Here is a 13769-nt window from a genome sequence, read left to right as displayed (position 1 = left end):
ATATGTTTGTTTCAGGTATGGGATGGACGTTTTTCCAGCATGACATCAGTAACAGTGCTTGTCCGAGAAGCCATAGACAGCGGCCTTCTCTTCACCTTCCCGGTCTACTACGCCTCCATCCCAGAAAACATACCCAACGTCACTGTAGTAACTGTGGTGAACACAGTCGGCCACCGCCTCAATGAGCCACTCAAGTACACACTTCTGAACCCCGGCGGGCGCTTTGCCATTCGACCGACCTGTGGAGTGGTGCTCACCACCGGTGTGCCTTTTGACAGAGAAGAGAGAAGGAGTTATGAGCTGGTTGTGGAGGTCAGCAGAGAAGATGAGATATTAAGAGTGGCCAGGGCGACTGTGCAAGTACAGGTGGGTTGTGGAAATCGTGTGTGTGTGTGTGTGTGTGTGTGTGTGTGTGTGTGCATGTTTTTTTTCTTTTATTTGTTGTGTTTGCTTTGCCTCCTCTCCTCAAGTTTTCTTGCTGCTCACGTCTTTCCTGTTTAGTCTGTCAAGTTAGTTTTGAATTACACAGGTTTATTTTTTCTCAGTGACTGAGCTTATTCACTCCTTTATAGCCTTATACAATCACACTCAATTTGTGTCTTTGGATTCTCCGTTTTAGACTTTATAAAGATCTTTAGTTCTCCAGACCCCAGTTAGACCTTGTCTCTTTTGTTTGATGTTAGATTTTATGTAGAGTTGCAGCTCAACAAAACCTGGCCGTGCACTGGCTTTAGTGAAATGTTGAATAAAGCAGAGAGAGAATACGCTTTTTATGTTTTAAGCTGCACAAAGACCATTTAGTGTTGGAAACTTTAGTGGTGTTAGAGGTTATTGAGGATCTTTCTCCACAGTGCTGAGGCAACATTGGAGAATGATCTGGCTGCATCTCGATATTATTCTTTTGCTTGGTGGTATTTCTTTAAGCTAGTTGCATTTGCATACGAAGCTATGGATGGAGCAATGGTGCACCTTCAAAATCATTATGGTGGAGTATTTGCCAGCAGGGAGTTGAGCACTGTCATTAATATTCACCCCAAAGAAAGAAAACAGAAAACCAGCGGGGCAGCCTTATTGCAACATCCACATCTTTGGCTACACTTGTCATTTGAAATGTATAGGTTGCTACTTAAACATCTGTTATTTTAGTGAAAGAGATGGAGTGGAAGGGGGGAGAAAGGCAGAATTGTACAGACATTTTACATCCTGTGAGTCAAACAAGTGAGGGTCTATACTTTACTGTGAGTCTTGGAGCAGTTGATGGAATAAAGCTGTTTGCAGTGAGCATGTGGTATGACATATACTGTTGTCAACACAACAGTGTTTACTGCACTAATCCTTCTCTCTAGCATTTGTCATGGGGATATCAGGAAAAGGGCCCAAGTGTAGACACAAGGCAGACAGGTTGTAGTGACAGAGAGAAAAAAAAAAAGTACTTTAAGCAGAACTGGTGAAACACACAAAAGGCAGCTGGTGATCCAGGAATAAATCCAAACTAAAAGTAGAAGTGAAATCTAAATAAACTTCCCAAGCAAATACAACCCAAAAAAAACGAAAATCCCAAAGAACAAAAACACAAACCAGCAGGAGGTACACAAGGTAGAATCCAGGCAGGCAAACACAAGGTGGGTGAACAGGAGGGTAGCACACAGGTGGAAAGCAGGCAGCTATTCAAGCAGGAAAATCATGGTTGCAGCAGGAGATTAAACAGAGAAAACCGGCAGACAAAAAGGGACGACACAGGACTATATATATACACAGAGAACTAATGAGGAGACAGGACGCTTGTAAAACTAATCAGGGCAGTCGAAAAAGGAGGGAAACACACAAAGGGAGGGAGTAAGTCCTGTAATATATTAGGAATAACTGAATAAAAGTCAAGACCATGACAACATTAAATCTGCTGTTCCACAGAGGTCACTGTTCTCACTCTTTTCAATAACCCCTTTATGCATTGTTTTCAAATCACTGCCCTCCTGTAGGTGGAGGATGTCAATGACAACACTCCAGAGTTTGTGAACCTGCCCTACTATGCTGTAGTCCAGGTGGAAGCAGAGCCAGGATCAGCTATTTTCATGGTCTCAGCCATTGACCAAGACTTTGGTATGAACGGAGACGTGACTTACAGCCTTAAGGAGGAGCACCGGAACTTTCAAGTGAGAGCTGCTTTGATTTAACTTTTTTTAAATCTCATATCGAAGGCTACATATTGTAACAATTTCCACAATGCGTGGCTTTGCACATTCCTTTGCTCTTTATGTTACAAACTAGAATTTCTAAATTCCGTGCAGGTAAACCCCGTGACAGGGGAGCTGACTCTGAAGCGAGCCTTCGAAGTGGACTTATCCAACGCAGAGTACAAGGTGGTTGTTGTGGCCACTGACGGCGGCTTCCCCCCTCTGTCCAGCGAGGTGGAGCTGCCTGTGACTGTCGTAAATAAAGCCATGCCGGTGTTTGACAAGCCCTTCTACGGCGTCACTGTCAGAGAGGATGTAGCTGTTTCCACCTCTGTCCTGTGTATTAATGCCAGCACTCCTGAGGGCCAGAGCATCATCTTCACCATCACGGATGGAGACCCTTCCCTCCAGTTCGACATTGGCTTTGACACAGGAATCATCAGCGTGATTTACCCGTTAGACTACGAGACCACGCAGTACTACCGATTAACGGTGAAGGCTACGGATACACTGACTGGCGCAAAGTCGGAGGTCGACGTGGACATAGTTATGCTGGACGTGAACGATAACCCGCCGCTGTTCCTGAACACCTCATACTTTGCTGTGCTGGCTGAGAACTCCATGATTGGAACAACAGTGCTACAGGTGTGTGTGTGTGTGTGTGTGTGTGCGCCTTTGTTTACTGAGTCAGTCCGGTGTGTACTCTAACTGAATGACTGTTTACACTTAAAACTCACTTCAGCTGGATGGTGGATGGATATTCATTGTCAGATCATTTATGTATGAGAAGATTTTGTGATATTTTCCTAGAAATTTCCCAGTGGATGCTCCTGACCTTTAAAGAACAATGAACCAGTGCGGTTGACTGAGGAACACATTTGCAACATGTTCCCACAAGATAAAAATACAGTTTCTTTAGCCAGTCATCAAAATAGGTTAATGTCCTTATCTAACTATTATTATTAATTATGACAAGAAATGGGAGGGCAATCTCAGAACAATAAACTTTATAACTTTTGATGTATATGTGTTCCAGATATAGGCCCTTCATGATTACCAATGATCGATGTCAACATCTGCCCTAAAAAAAAACATATCGATCGATTCCTACTCTATATACTATTGATGTTTTATGACTTACATATTTAATTTGTTTCCATACGTATGTCCTCTCTGGCCTTTGTAAATACAGCCTGCAGTTCAGTCAAAAAGTCCAGTCCAAGCCTTCACTAGTTCGTCATTAGTGGCCTCACAGTTGCACCAAAAACCACATAATTGTTAGTTTTTACATGATCTGGATAAAGAGTTAATTTTTTAAAATTTTGCATGAGACAATAAAGTGTAATAAAGTTATTGTGATGACATGTCACAATTTCAGACCGAGATTTGGATCTTAGTAGTGATGCACGATATTAAAATTTCTGGCCGATACCGATAATACCTGATATTGCCGATAACGCCGATAACCGATATTACCAATGTCAATGTTCAATTTTTGTTCACACCGAACATACCAAATTAGACAACGTAGTCTTCTATTACGTGACAGAAGTAAAACATATTTTAACATATTTAGTGTTCAAGTCTGCAACCATTTAAGTAAAAACATCTGTGAAATAGCAGCAATATCAAATGTAGAGATGAAGGCACTCGTGTTAGACAGTCATCGGTTTTTCACATCGGCTAAATTTGTTAGATACATATATCGGACAAAACACTAATATTGATGTGGTCGCCGATATATCGTGCATCCCTAGATCTTAGGATTACCATGATCTGCAGGACCATAAGAAAGTCAAAAATTTGATGATTCTTTCTGACTTCACAGTTTGTGGCTCGAATAAAGGCTGCTACTTTGGCGACTTTTTATAAAAGACAACATGCCTTTCAAACCCTGCAGTGCGTTTTGGATTCAGAGGGTTAAAACATACTTTTCTCTGTGGTATTACAGTGTTATCTATAGGTCAAACAATTTAATGGATATTGTAGACTTCTGGTACACCATCATATCTTAATGATTTTTATTTTGGCATTGCAGCTCAAAACAGTTGATCAAACCAACAGCAGGAACAGCAGCGCCTCCTCTACCTTCACTCTCATTACCTCACTTTTTTCATGCTTCATTAATTGCTAACTTGTCAGTCGACTTCTTGGCTTTTCACTTAATATTATACATCTGAAAGTGGTCATGTTGAACGTTGGACACATTGGTTGATGAGGTTTTAGATGCGATTCTGCCCTAACCGAGACTCAGTGAGACCTAGAACTTTATTTACTTTTTTCATTTGACCTCAGTGTTGGTGCTGTAGCTTTAGAGGATGTAAAGAGTAGAGCAAACAAATTTGACTTCATGTTGAATAATGCATGAGGCGGTGCACATTTTAATGTTACTCTCCTTGTAGGTGTTTGCTCAGGACCAAGACTCAGAAAAGAACGCCGCGGTGAGCTACCAGATCCTATCTGACATCTACAACAGCACCGACTACTTCCACATTGATAGTAGCAGCGGGCTGATATTCACGGCACGTCTGCTGGACTATGAGCTCATCCAGCGCTACAACTTCATTGTCAGGGCGACGGACAGTGGAGACCCTGCCCTTAGCAGTGATGTTAGTGTCACCGTGATTGTCACTGACACAAACGACAATCCACCTAATTTCAGCCAAGCGCTGTACGAGGCCTTTGTCAGCGAGCTGGCTCCCCGAGGACACTTTGTGACTTGTGTTCAGGCATCAGATGCTGACATCTGTGATGCTCAAAGACTGAGGTAAGAGAAAACAGGAGGAGGGGGTGAGGGGGTTAAAGTTTTGGATTTGGTGTTTCCTCTGCAAAGTTTTCCAACAGTGAAAATTAGACTGTGTGTACACGGTTCACTGTTGAAACCAGTTGAATCTTTGCTTAAACTTTTTGGTTTATCATATGGAGAAAAACACAATGCTTATTTTTTTTTTTTCCCTAAATCATTATAATTTTCATTTTATGTTTTTTTTTTCATTACTTGTCTTTTTCACGAGCAGTTTGGGTTCAGCACTTCTCAAGATACACTGATACTTGTATTTTCAGCATCATCTGAACTAAAAAAAAAAAAAAAAGCATAAGCAACATTGTACTCTTTTTTTTTTTTTTTTTTGCCCTCAGGTACAGCCTTCTCTCAGGGAATGAGAAAATGACTTTTATGATGGAGCCAGATACAGGGGTGCTCCGTCTGTCTAACAAGAGGAGACAAGGCATGAAACTCTCGTATCAACTCAATGTGTCTGTGTCAGATGGAGTCTTCACCAACACTGCTCAGGTGAGACAACGTCTTGGCAGTTACAATTTAAGTTCTGTCAACTGATTTGCTCTTTTTTTTAAAACCTCTGCAGTGTTTATGTACAGAAAGCCAAGTGACCTTCTTTAGCAACCCCTCACTTCAAATTTATTACAGACACTCCCAGCTGTCCGCTGTAACTGCCGCTCCTCAGTTCTAGGTTAATGTCGTGTCATATCAGATTTACTATCGCCATGATCTGCCACCTGGAAAAAATGTTCACATCTTTCTCTTAGGGGTAATTACCAGAGGGACACTTAGAGATTCTTTGGATCTGATATCTCATATTTTTGTAGCAATAACACGTCCACACATGTCTTTGCTTTTTCTTCTAATGTGATATAAATGCAGCATATGTCCGCAGTAGTTTTTCAGAGTGCATGCATGTCTGCAGCTGGCCTTTAATTCCAGTCTTTTGTGAACAAGCCAGATGCTCGTACTACTGATCTGCATGCCGTGGTGATCTGACAAAGACAGTGATGTTTATTGGGATGCCATCACCCAAATGTCAGCAGACGATGAGGTTGACAATGATGGAATGACTATGAGATTGTGATTCACAGGTGATTGTGCGTGTCCTGGGGGCTAACTTGTACAGCCCAGTATTCAGCCAGAGGTTCTACCTGGCTGAGGTGCTGGAAAATGCCCCTCCAGGGTCAAAGGTCATCCAGGTAATCTCACTTTTTCACTTTTCCATCAGGAATCTTAATAGAAAACTTCATTAAAAAAAAACGATAATCCTTTTTTAAAATTGATTTCCTGTATGGAACTCCAGGTTCGTGCAACAGATGAGGACTCTGGACTCAACGGCCAGATCACCTACTCTTTCATCAATGACTTGGGGAAAACTCAGTTCACCATCGATGCAGATGGGGTCATATCCACTGTTGAGAAACTAGACAGAGAAAATCCTCTCAACAAGGACATGGTGCTGACTGTTATGGCCCTGGATGGTGGAGGTATTACTTTTGATACTGACCGGACTGACCGCAAACTTCAAAAAATCTGTTTAGATCAGCTAATATAAAAAATAAAAAAAGTTTTCTGAATCTGAAAGGGCAAACGTTTAGATAATAATAATGCGTGAGTGGTCACTGTTTCGGTTAAGTGCACTATAGATGTCACCCAGAAGATGATTGTTTTTGTACAATAAGAGCCCACACTTGTGAAGACTCATGAATATTTAAGCTTATTCACATCGCAGCTGCTTTGCCTTTTATTATCCAGTGAATGCAGCAAATTTTTTGTCTTATGTGCTGTTTATCAGTGTATACATTCATGTTGTTATTTTTCAGGGCGGGCATCATTTTGCACGGTGCGAGTTGTCCTTGCGGATGAGAATGACAACGCACCTCGGTTCAGAGCAGTGGAGTACCGTATGAGCATTAAAGCAAATGTTGCCAAAGGTTCGCTTGTCACGCAGATCCAGGCCACTGACCCTGATGCTGGGTCGAATGGGAGGATCACCTACTCCCTTTACAGTGAGGCACGCCTGTCTCTGGTGGATGTTCTGGAGGTCAGTCCATTTCACACTTTAACTTCCCCCTCATAAAAATGCTATGTCATTATAAAATCGCCACATAATACATAAAAAGACATAAAAATGTAACCAGATCTAAACCCCCGACAAATGGATTTGCACCTCACAGAAGTGGAAGATTTATGCAGTTACCCTGCTTTTCAATTAAGGGATATTTTCACACACACCCCCTCCACATTACAGAGGATTAACAGCCATCTGTTAACTGTAGATTATAGATTTCTACTCATTAAATCAAAATGATTTTGCATTAAGGTTGATGCTTTGGTCAATTTTTGAAATACAATTAAAATTAAATGAAGAACAAATCAAGAACTATCTGCTAAAAAAAAATGGAACTAAACACTGTGGGATTAAAGGCTTACGGTTGTAGCATATAAATATACGAAGCTGCAGCTCCAATGACACTGGTGACCACAGTTCAATTTGGTAATGTAAAACTGATAAAGTAAAATCCTACTTTTATTCTCTTTTATATTGATAAAAATTAGGAATTCAAAACAGCAAGAACTTGTTGGCTCAGAGTCAAAGCTATAAGCTCATTTACAAAAGCTGAAAAGATGAAAAGCTACTGTCTCTGAAGTTGATTTAATGCTGATTTTGTGGTTTTTCTGCTGCCCAGGTGGAGCCAGACAGCGGTTGGATGATGACTAAAAGCACAGTTGACCACCTCCAGGGCACTGTGCTGTCTTTCTTTGTCAAAGCCACAGACTGCGGTTCTCCAGCCAAGCACTCCCTGGTGTCCGCTTTCATCCACGTGGTCCCTCCAGATGCGTTCGTTCCCTCATTCAGCCAGCCTCAGTACTCCTTCACCATCCCCGAGGACACGACAGTAGGAACAGCTTTGGGGTCTGTGTACATGGGCCCCGGCCAGATGGGCTTCTTCACTGTGGTGGGCGGTGAAACACACGACAGCAACCAGGGGGGGACCTTCCTGGTGGAGAGGGAGTCCGGCCTCATCCGACTGGTCAAGCCACTGGACTACGAAGAGGTCAGCACCTTCCGCTTTAAGGTGGCGGCAACAACTAGAAGAGACCTGATCGAGTCTGTCTCCACTGTGGACCTGGAGGTTAAGGTTGGTGACTTGGTGAAGCCTTTTTTTTTGTTTATGTGCTTTCAATCGAATCGAAGTGAATCAACTTTAATCTCTGTTTCAGCTGCTGGGTTCAATCAAAGAAAATAATGAACAAACAAACAGAAAACAGAGGTGTACTTAAGCGTCAGGAAAAATAAATCACAGGCGTTGAACGTAGTAATGATGATGAAGGAGCTCGTAGCTGGAGAGCAGCACGCTTCAGTATAGCGGTGTGAGTGAAAACACATAGGCTGCAGCTGTCTGTTTTCTTTCCATAACGCGAATCAAACCATGTTTTCAAAGCACAAGAGCAAGATCTCAAATGAATGTGCATGTGTAATTAATTCATGTGTTTTCTCTTAAATTGGTGATTTATAGAACAATGTCGCAGATGTTCTTAATGTGTTGAACAATTTAGAAAAGAAAAACAATGTAATTAAGAGATTAGAAGCAATTTGTTCATTAGACTAATTTCAAAGCAGACAACGAGGGAATCTTGCTCATTATTACATTATAGTTTCGTGTTTGATTTGTGTTATTGAGCTGAATCGCTGAAGATTTGTCGTCTTGCAGATCCTTGATGTGAATGACAACAAGCCAGTGTTTGAGACCAACACCTATGTTGCCACAGTGATGGAGGGGATGCCAGTCGGGACAAGAGTGGTTCAAGTGCGCGCACTCGATCCAGACTGGGGCTCTAATGGACAGGTGTGTGACAGCTAAGTTCAACTGAGTATTTTGCCCGTTTTTGAATTTCTCTACAAATCCTGTCTCTTTTTATAAACTGCAGGTAACCTACAGCCTCGGGCCTCTGCTCACCTACAATCTGGATTTAACCAAAGAACCGTCCTCCTTCTCCGTCTCCATCACGACGAGCTCTGTCTTCGCCATCGACAGCAAAACAGGCTGGATCACCACGGTGAGCCAGATGGACCACGAGGCCTGCTCCAGCTACAGCTTTGAAGTAGTGGCCTCTGATCTGGCCGAGACACAGTCCCTCTCCTCCACCACGGTGGTCACCATTACCGTGTCTGACGTTAACGACAACCCGCCGTGGTTCGAGAGGGAGCTCTACCGAGGCGCGGTGAAAGAGAGCGACCCCCTGGGCGAGGTGGTGGCGGTTCTGAAAACCAAAGATCGAGACGGCACAGATCAAAACCGCCTTGTCAGCTTCTACATCACTGGTGAGGACCTTGAACGCGCAAACACGATGGGGCTCGACACATTCTGTGGCAGCAATAATTGCCCCTCGTGCAGCAAGACAAGGTTGTGTTGCAGAAAAAATTATTAATTGGCCTTATGGGGTTGCTAACATTAAAGGTCAATTTTTAAATTAATTTTAACTGAAATGTCAAACACAATTAACCTTTTATTTCATTTTAATATTACACGATGTGCATTATGCTTCCAAACATGTCAAGCAAAGAAGAGACATTTTTTACTTATTTAATTATTCCTCAAATGTTATAGAAAATAGGTGAGTTTATCTTGTGTGCAATCTTAAAAACCAGACGAGCCTGTGAAATTGTGCTTTAAGTGAATTATACCGAAACTATGTGGAACTGAATTGTAGTATAAATGTAAAAATTATAAACTTAAAACTAGTTGAAGTCTTTTATAGACTTGCCTGTGACTTTGTGTGGTCACTCTTTTAGGATGGGAATAAATACGGCCTCTCCAACAACCCTCACCTTGATAATGAGCCTGATGTTTCCAATTCACACTGCGCTGTCTGATAATGGCTGCGGATGATTTGTTTTGGCCTCGTGTTCTGGCATTTAAAAATACAGATTGGCCTAATGGAAGCGTTGTTCATAAAAGGTCAAACTTTTTAGCTTTGAAGGGCCATGGCTGCTGCTCCACTGGCCTGTTTTACACGATGATGATAGATGGGTATTGATCACTCCAAAGGGTACCTTCATCATTTGTGTGTGACGGTGGCGTGGATGAGCCTATTCGTCTTGTGTGTGAATGAAAGTTGCTCACATCTCACATTTTCAATCCTTTCTTCACCTTTTAAGTGTCTTAAAATCTCACCTGTGTAACCTCCAGGTGGAAATCCGCGGGGTGTGTTCGGCCTGGCCCTGGTGCAGGGGGAGTGGAAGGTTTACGTGAGCGGCCTGCTGGACCGCGAGCAGCAGGACTGGTACCTGCTCAACATCACCGCCAGCGATGGCCTGTATGTGGCTCGCACCGCCGTGGAGGTTACCGTAATGGATGCCAACGACAACAGCCCCATCTGCAACCAGGTCAGCGAAAAAAGATGAATTGAAATGCGCAAAATGAAAATGTGCAAAGCAAACAAACGTGGAGGAGACTGTGGAATGTGGGAAGATGAATTGGTGTGCCATCTTGTTTTTCAATTACCTTTATCCTCCGTGGGTCTCCTGTTTAAACACGCTCCAGTTAGTTTTTAGTCCAACATAGAGAATACATGCCGTTTGATCGTGTCATAATACACTCATGTACAATAACGAACAGTCAAAAGTTACAGAGTTGTGGATGTGCACTAATTGCTACTTTTGTTAAACACGGCCGACAAGTAAGTGACGTGTTGATTTTCTGACTGACAAAGTGTCAAAGTGGATGCCCCGCTTCCCACAATGATGAACTTGCTTTTTGGGTAATTTTAACAGCGACTCAGCTCAGAGAATTACTGCATTGAATAATGTTAAAATTTGCATATTTATGACTCTGTAGCAAAAGCAAAGTCTGAGGCTGCAGTGGTAGAAGAGGATTTGTTCAGTTAAAATATTGATTCTTTGTTCCACAGTGCATCGGACTACAATCTCAGTGTGAATTAATTTGGACAAATTGTCTTTGTACTGTGTTTCAGGGGGATGTGCTGTAACTTATGTATGAACTGGCTTTCATAGTGTGTGTAACGTAATCCGAGGAATAACCGGAGTTAAGAGCTGATGAAAGGTGCTCTTTAAATTCAAGAAATTACTGGATTTACTTAAACAAATTACACAGATCAGTTATGAAGCCAATTAAGTTTAGCTCGTTATGCTAATTCCTACCTTGCAAGTTTATGACTCATTGTAAAAGCGGAGTTCCACAATCTGATCTAGGGGAGAGAAAAATCGCTGGGAAATGAGAACATAATTGGGCTGCAAAGTCTTCCGGGAGTATCTCCTTCCATTTTGTAGTATTCTGCGGTTCAGTTCAGTTTCGCATAATTAGTTGAGAAACTTTCATTTTCTCTCAAAACTCTTAATAATTTTCTTTGAAAACCTCCCTGTCTCCCTTTTCTCCTCTGATAGTCTTTCTGTTCTCAGGCAAGTCAAGCTTCTGCAACTACAAAGTGCTTACTCTGACTCTGGCGTTACATGGTAGCAGCATCAAATGCATCAAAGGGCAATGAGGGTCAGACACGGTACTATAGCTATTGTTCACATATTGTTCTCACGTATCGTTCTCAGGTTTCTTCATATTGCTATAAAAAGTGGTAGCAGCTGTTAATACAGTAGCAACAGAAGCAATAGCATTCAACTGGAGGTGGAATATTACCGTCAGCGATTGTTTGATGATGATTATTTGACTATTTTTAGGGATAAATCTAACTTTTTTCCCCCCAGTGTCAGTTAAGCTGTTATCAAAATCTGATCAGTGAATCCCTTAATCGGTGAATTTTTTCAGCTGTGAATAATTTTTTAAATCTGCAGCACTGATCTAACGGAGCGAAAACAGCAGGGTGGGATGTGCTGCATTGTGCCCAGATATAGTACGCTAACTTTCCTATCGTGCCGGCCAGTGTTTGATGAAATTTCGAGGTCACAGGGTTCATTTCTAGAGGCAGTCATTGGCAGGAGTGCACACCGGATTAGAAAGGGCACTTAGCTGTGTTGAGTTTGTTCTATCAGCAGGGATAATGGATGCAGCGCCCAACAGTTGAATGTGTTTTTTGATGTGTGTGTGTGTGTGTGTGTTTTTTTTTTTTTTTATTATTCCAAGTGTTGCTAGTGTGGATTCACCGTGTGTTTGCATGTCTGTGTGTTGTGCCAGGCGGTGTATAGCGCCTCTTTTCCTGAGGACATCCCCACTAACAAGGGCATTCTGACAGTGGGTGCCACAGATGCTGACTCAGGATCCAGTGCTGAGATTCAATATTCCCTGTTTGGCATCGGGGTAGAAGATTTCTATATGGATGCAAACAGCGGTACATTCATTTATTATTTTTTATGTTTTTTTTCTGATGAAAACAGTATATACATATTAAAAGTCCTTTCTTCAACTTTGTGTTACGTCTTAAGGTGAGCTGCGCACAGCTACCGTGATGGACCGAGAAATGACACCCACCTACAAACTCATCGCCCAGGCAACTGATGGGGGAGGGCTGTTCTGCCGATCTGACATTTCCCTCAAAGTGTTGGATGTGAATGACAATGCCCCCTTGTTCTCGTCCCCTCATTACCTGGCTAGTGTGTATGAGAATGCCGCCCCCAAGGCTTTGCTTACCCGACTGCAAGCCAGTGACCCTGATGAAGGTATGATGTTATTGTCATCGTTGGATGTGTAATATGTCAAGCAAGGATAATGAGCACAGAAAGTTTCCTCCCCATACTCTGAAATGCAGATTCAAGCCACTGTGTCACCAAACAACCAAACTGCTGACTTGTCCAAGCAAAAAAAAATGAGCCAAGAGTAATAAAATATCAGGTTCAGTATGTATCACAATCAGTTTATACAATCTGCTCTGTCCAGGTTTTAACCGCACAGTGGTCTATTCTCTGGTGAATTCAGTCAACGGGTTCTTCTCCATCGACCCGGTAACTGGAATAGTAATTCTGGAGAAATCTCTGGATAGAGAGAGTCGTGACTCCTACCGTGTTCGTGTCCAGGCTACTGACCGAGCTGGGCAACAGGGAGCGCTGTCCTCGCAGGTTGGTGGGAGATCCAAGTGGCACACTTTCCTTTTTTTTTGCCGCACCACTTAATAAAATATGTTAAAGCAACTTGTAAACATTATTGAAATTCACAGCAGTCTTCCCAACATGTACATTTTTTGGGGGGATATAATCCTGGTTTTCTAGTAAATCACATAAAAAGCAATTAACACAATGACTGATTAAACAGAATAATTAGAATTTATACTGGTCATATTAAATTGCAGTTTAGTCAGGCATGGAATCTGGCCATCTGGTGATGGGTAATCTGTATTTTAGTCCGCACGCAGGAATAAAAAAAAAAAAAAGGAAAAGCCAGTGAATAAAAACATGTTGTTTACTGAAGAGATGAGATAAAGAACTGGGTAGATTTTAATTAAGATAGATCGTCATCAAATTGTGCAGTGGGTGGGATAGGAAAGATGGGGAAGGTGACAGTAACAGAGACAGAGGCAGTGCGGGAAAGAAGGGGAAGAAGATCACAAAAAAAAAAAGGAAGCTGAAACGGTGTTGACTCTCTCACACCCACCGGGTTTCTCTGTCTGATGTTCTTTGAGGCTGTTAAAACAAGCCATGAGCACAAGCTGAAAATAAACCCCTGCTAAAAGTGAGGTCAGGTGTTTTTTTCATTTTGTTTAGAGGTTCACTGACCGTTGGTGCTGAAACCTACAATTATTGTGTGTGGCAGTAGGTGTAAAATAAGAGCAGCTGTCACAGCAGTAAAAGTTGAGGCAGGAGTTGTTCCAGGAGGTGTAGTCGGTATTTGTAGTAGTAATATAAT

The 13769-nt window shown here is 42.1% G+C and overlaps 1 protein-coding gene across 1 annotated transcript in view; it reads left to right on the top strand.

Moving 5' to 3' along the window:
* The window catches only part of fat3b (FAT atypical cadherin 3b), a 64245-nt gene that overhangs the window by 31460 nt on the left and 19016 nt on the right, over nt 1–13769 (top strand). Inside the window, exons 19-33 of the mRNA XM_008277894.1 lie at nt 16–366; nt 1980–2153; nt 2289–2819; nt 4577–4941; nt 5313–5466; nt 6048–6155; nt 6260–6443; nt 6780–7000; nt 7647–8099; nt 8673–8807; nt 8890–9283; nt 10152–10348; nt 12108–12261; nt 12356–12589; nt 12807–12985. Coding sequence (XP_008276116.1) covers nt 16–366; nt 1980–2153; nt 2289–2819; nt 4577–4941; nt 5313–5466; nt 6048–6155; nt 6260–6443; nt 6780–7000; nt 7647–8099; nt 8673–8807; nt 8890–9283; nt 10152–10348; nt 12108–12261; nt 12356–12589; nt 12807–12985 — 3834 coding nt within the window. The remainder of the gene's footprint in view (nt 1–15; nt 367–1979; nt 2154–2288; nt 2820–4576; nt 4942–5312; nt 5467–6047; nt 6156–6259; nt 6444–6779; nt 7001–7646; nt 8100–8672; nt 8808–8889; nt 9284–10151; nt 10349–12107; nt 12262–12355; nt 12590–12806; nt 12986–13769) is intronic.

The sequence above is a fragment of the Stegastes partitus genome, unplaced genomic scaffold, assembly GCF_000690725.1.
Source record: "Stegastes partitus isolate 25-593 unplaced genomic scaffold, Stegastes_partitus-1.0.2 Scaffold109, whole genome shotgun sequence".
Classification (NCBI taxonomy): Eukaryota; Metazoa; Chordata; class Actinopteri; family Pomacentridae; genus Stegastes; species Stegastes partitus.
The sequence above is the reverse complement of the archived record's forward strand: the minus strand, read 5'-3'. Positions and strand labels throughout refer to the sequence as shown.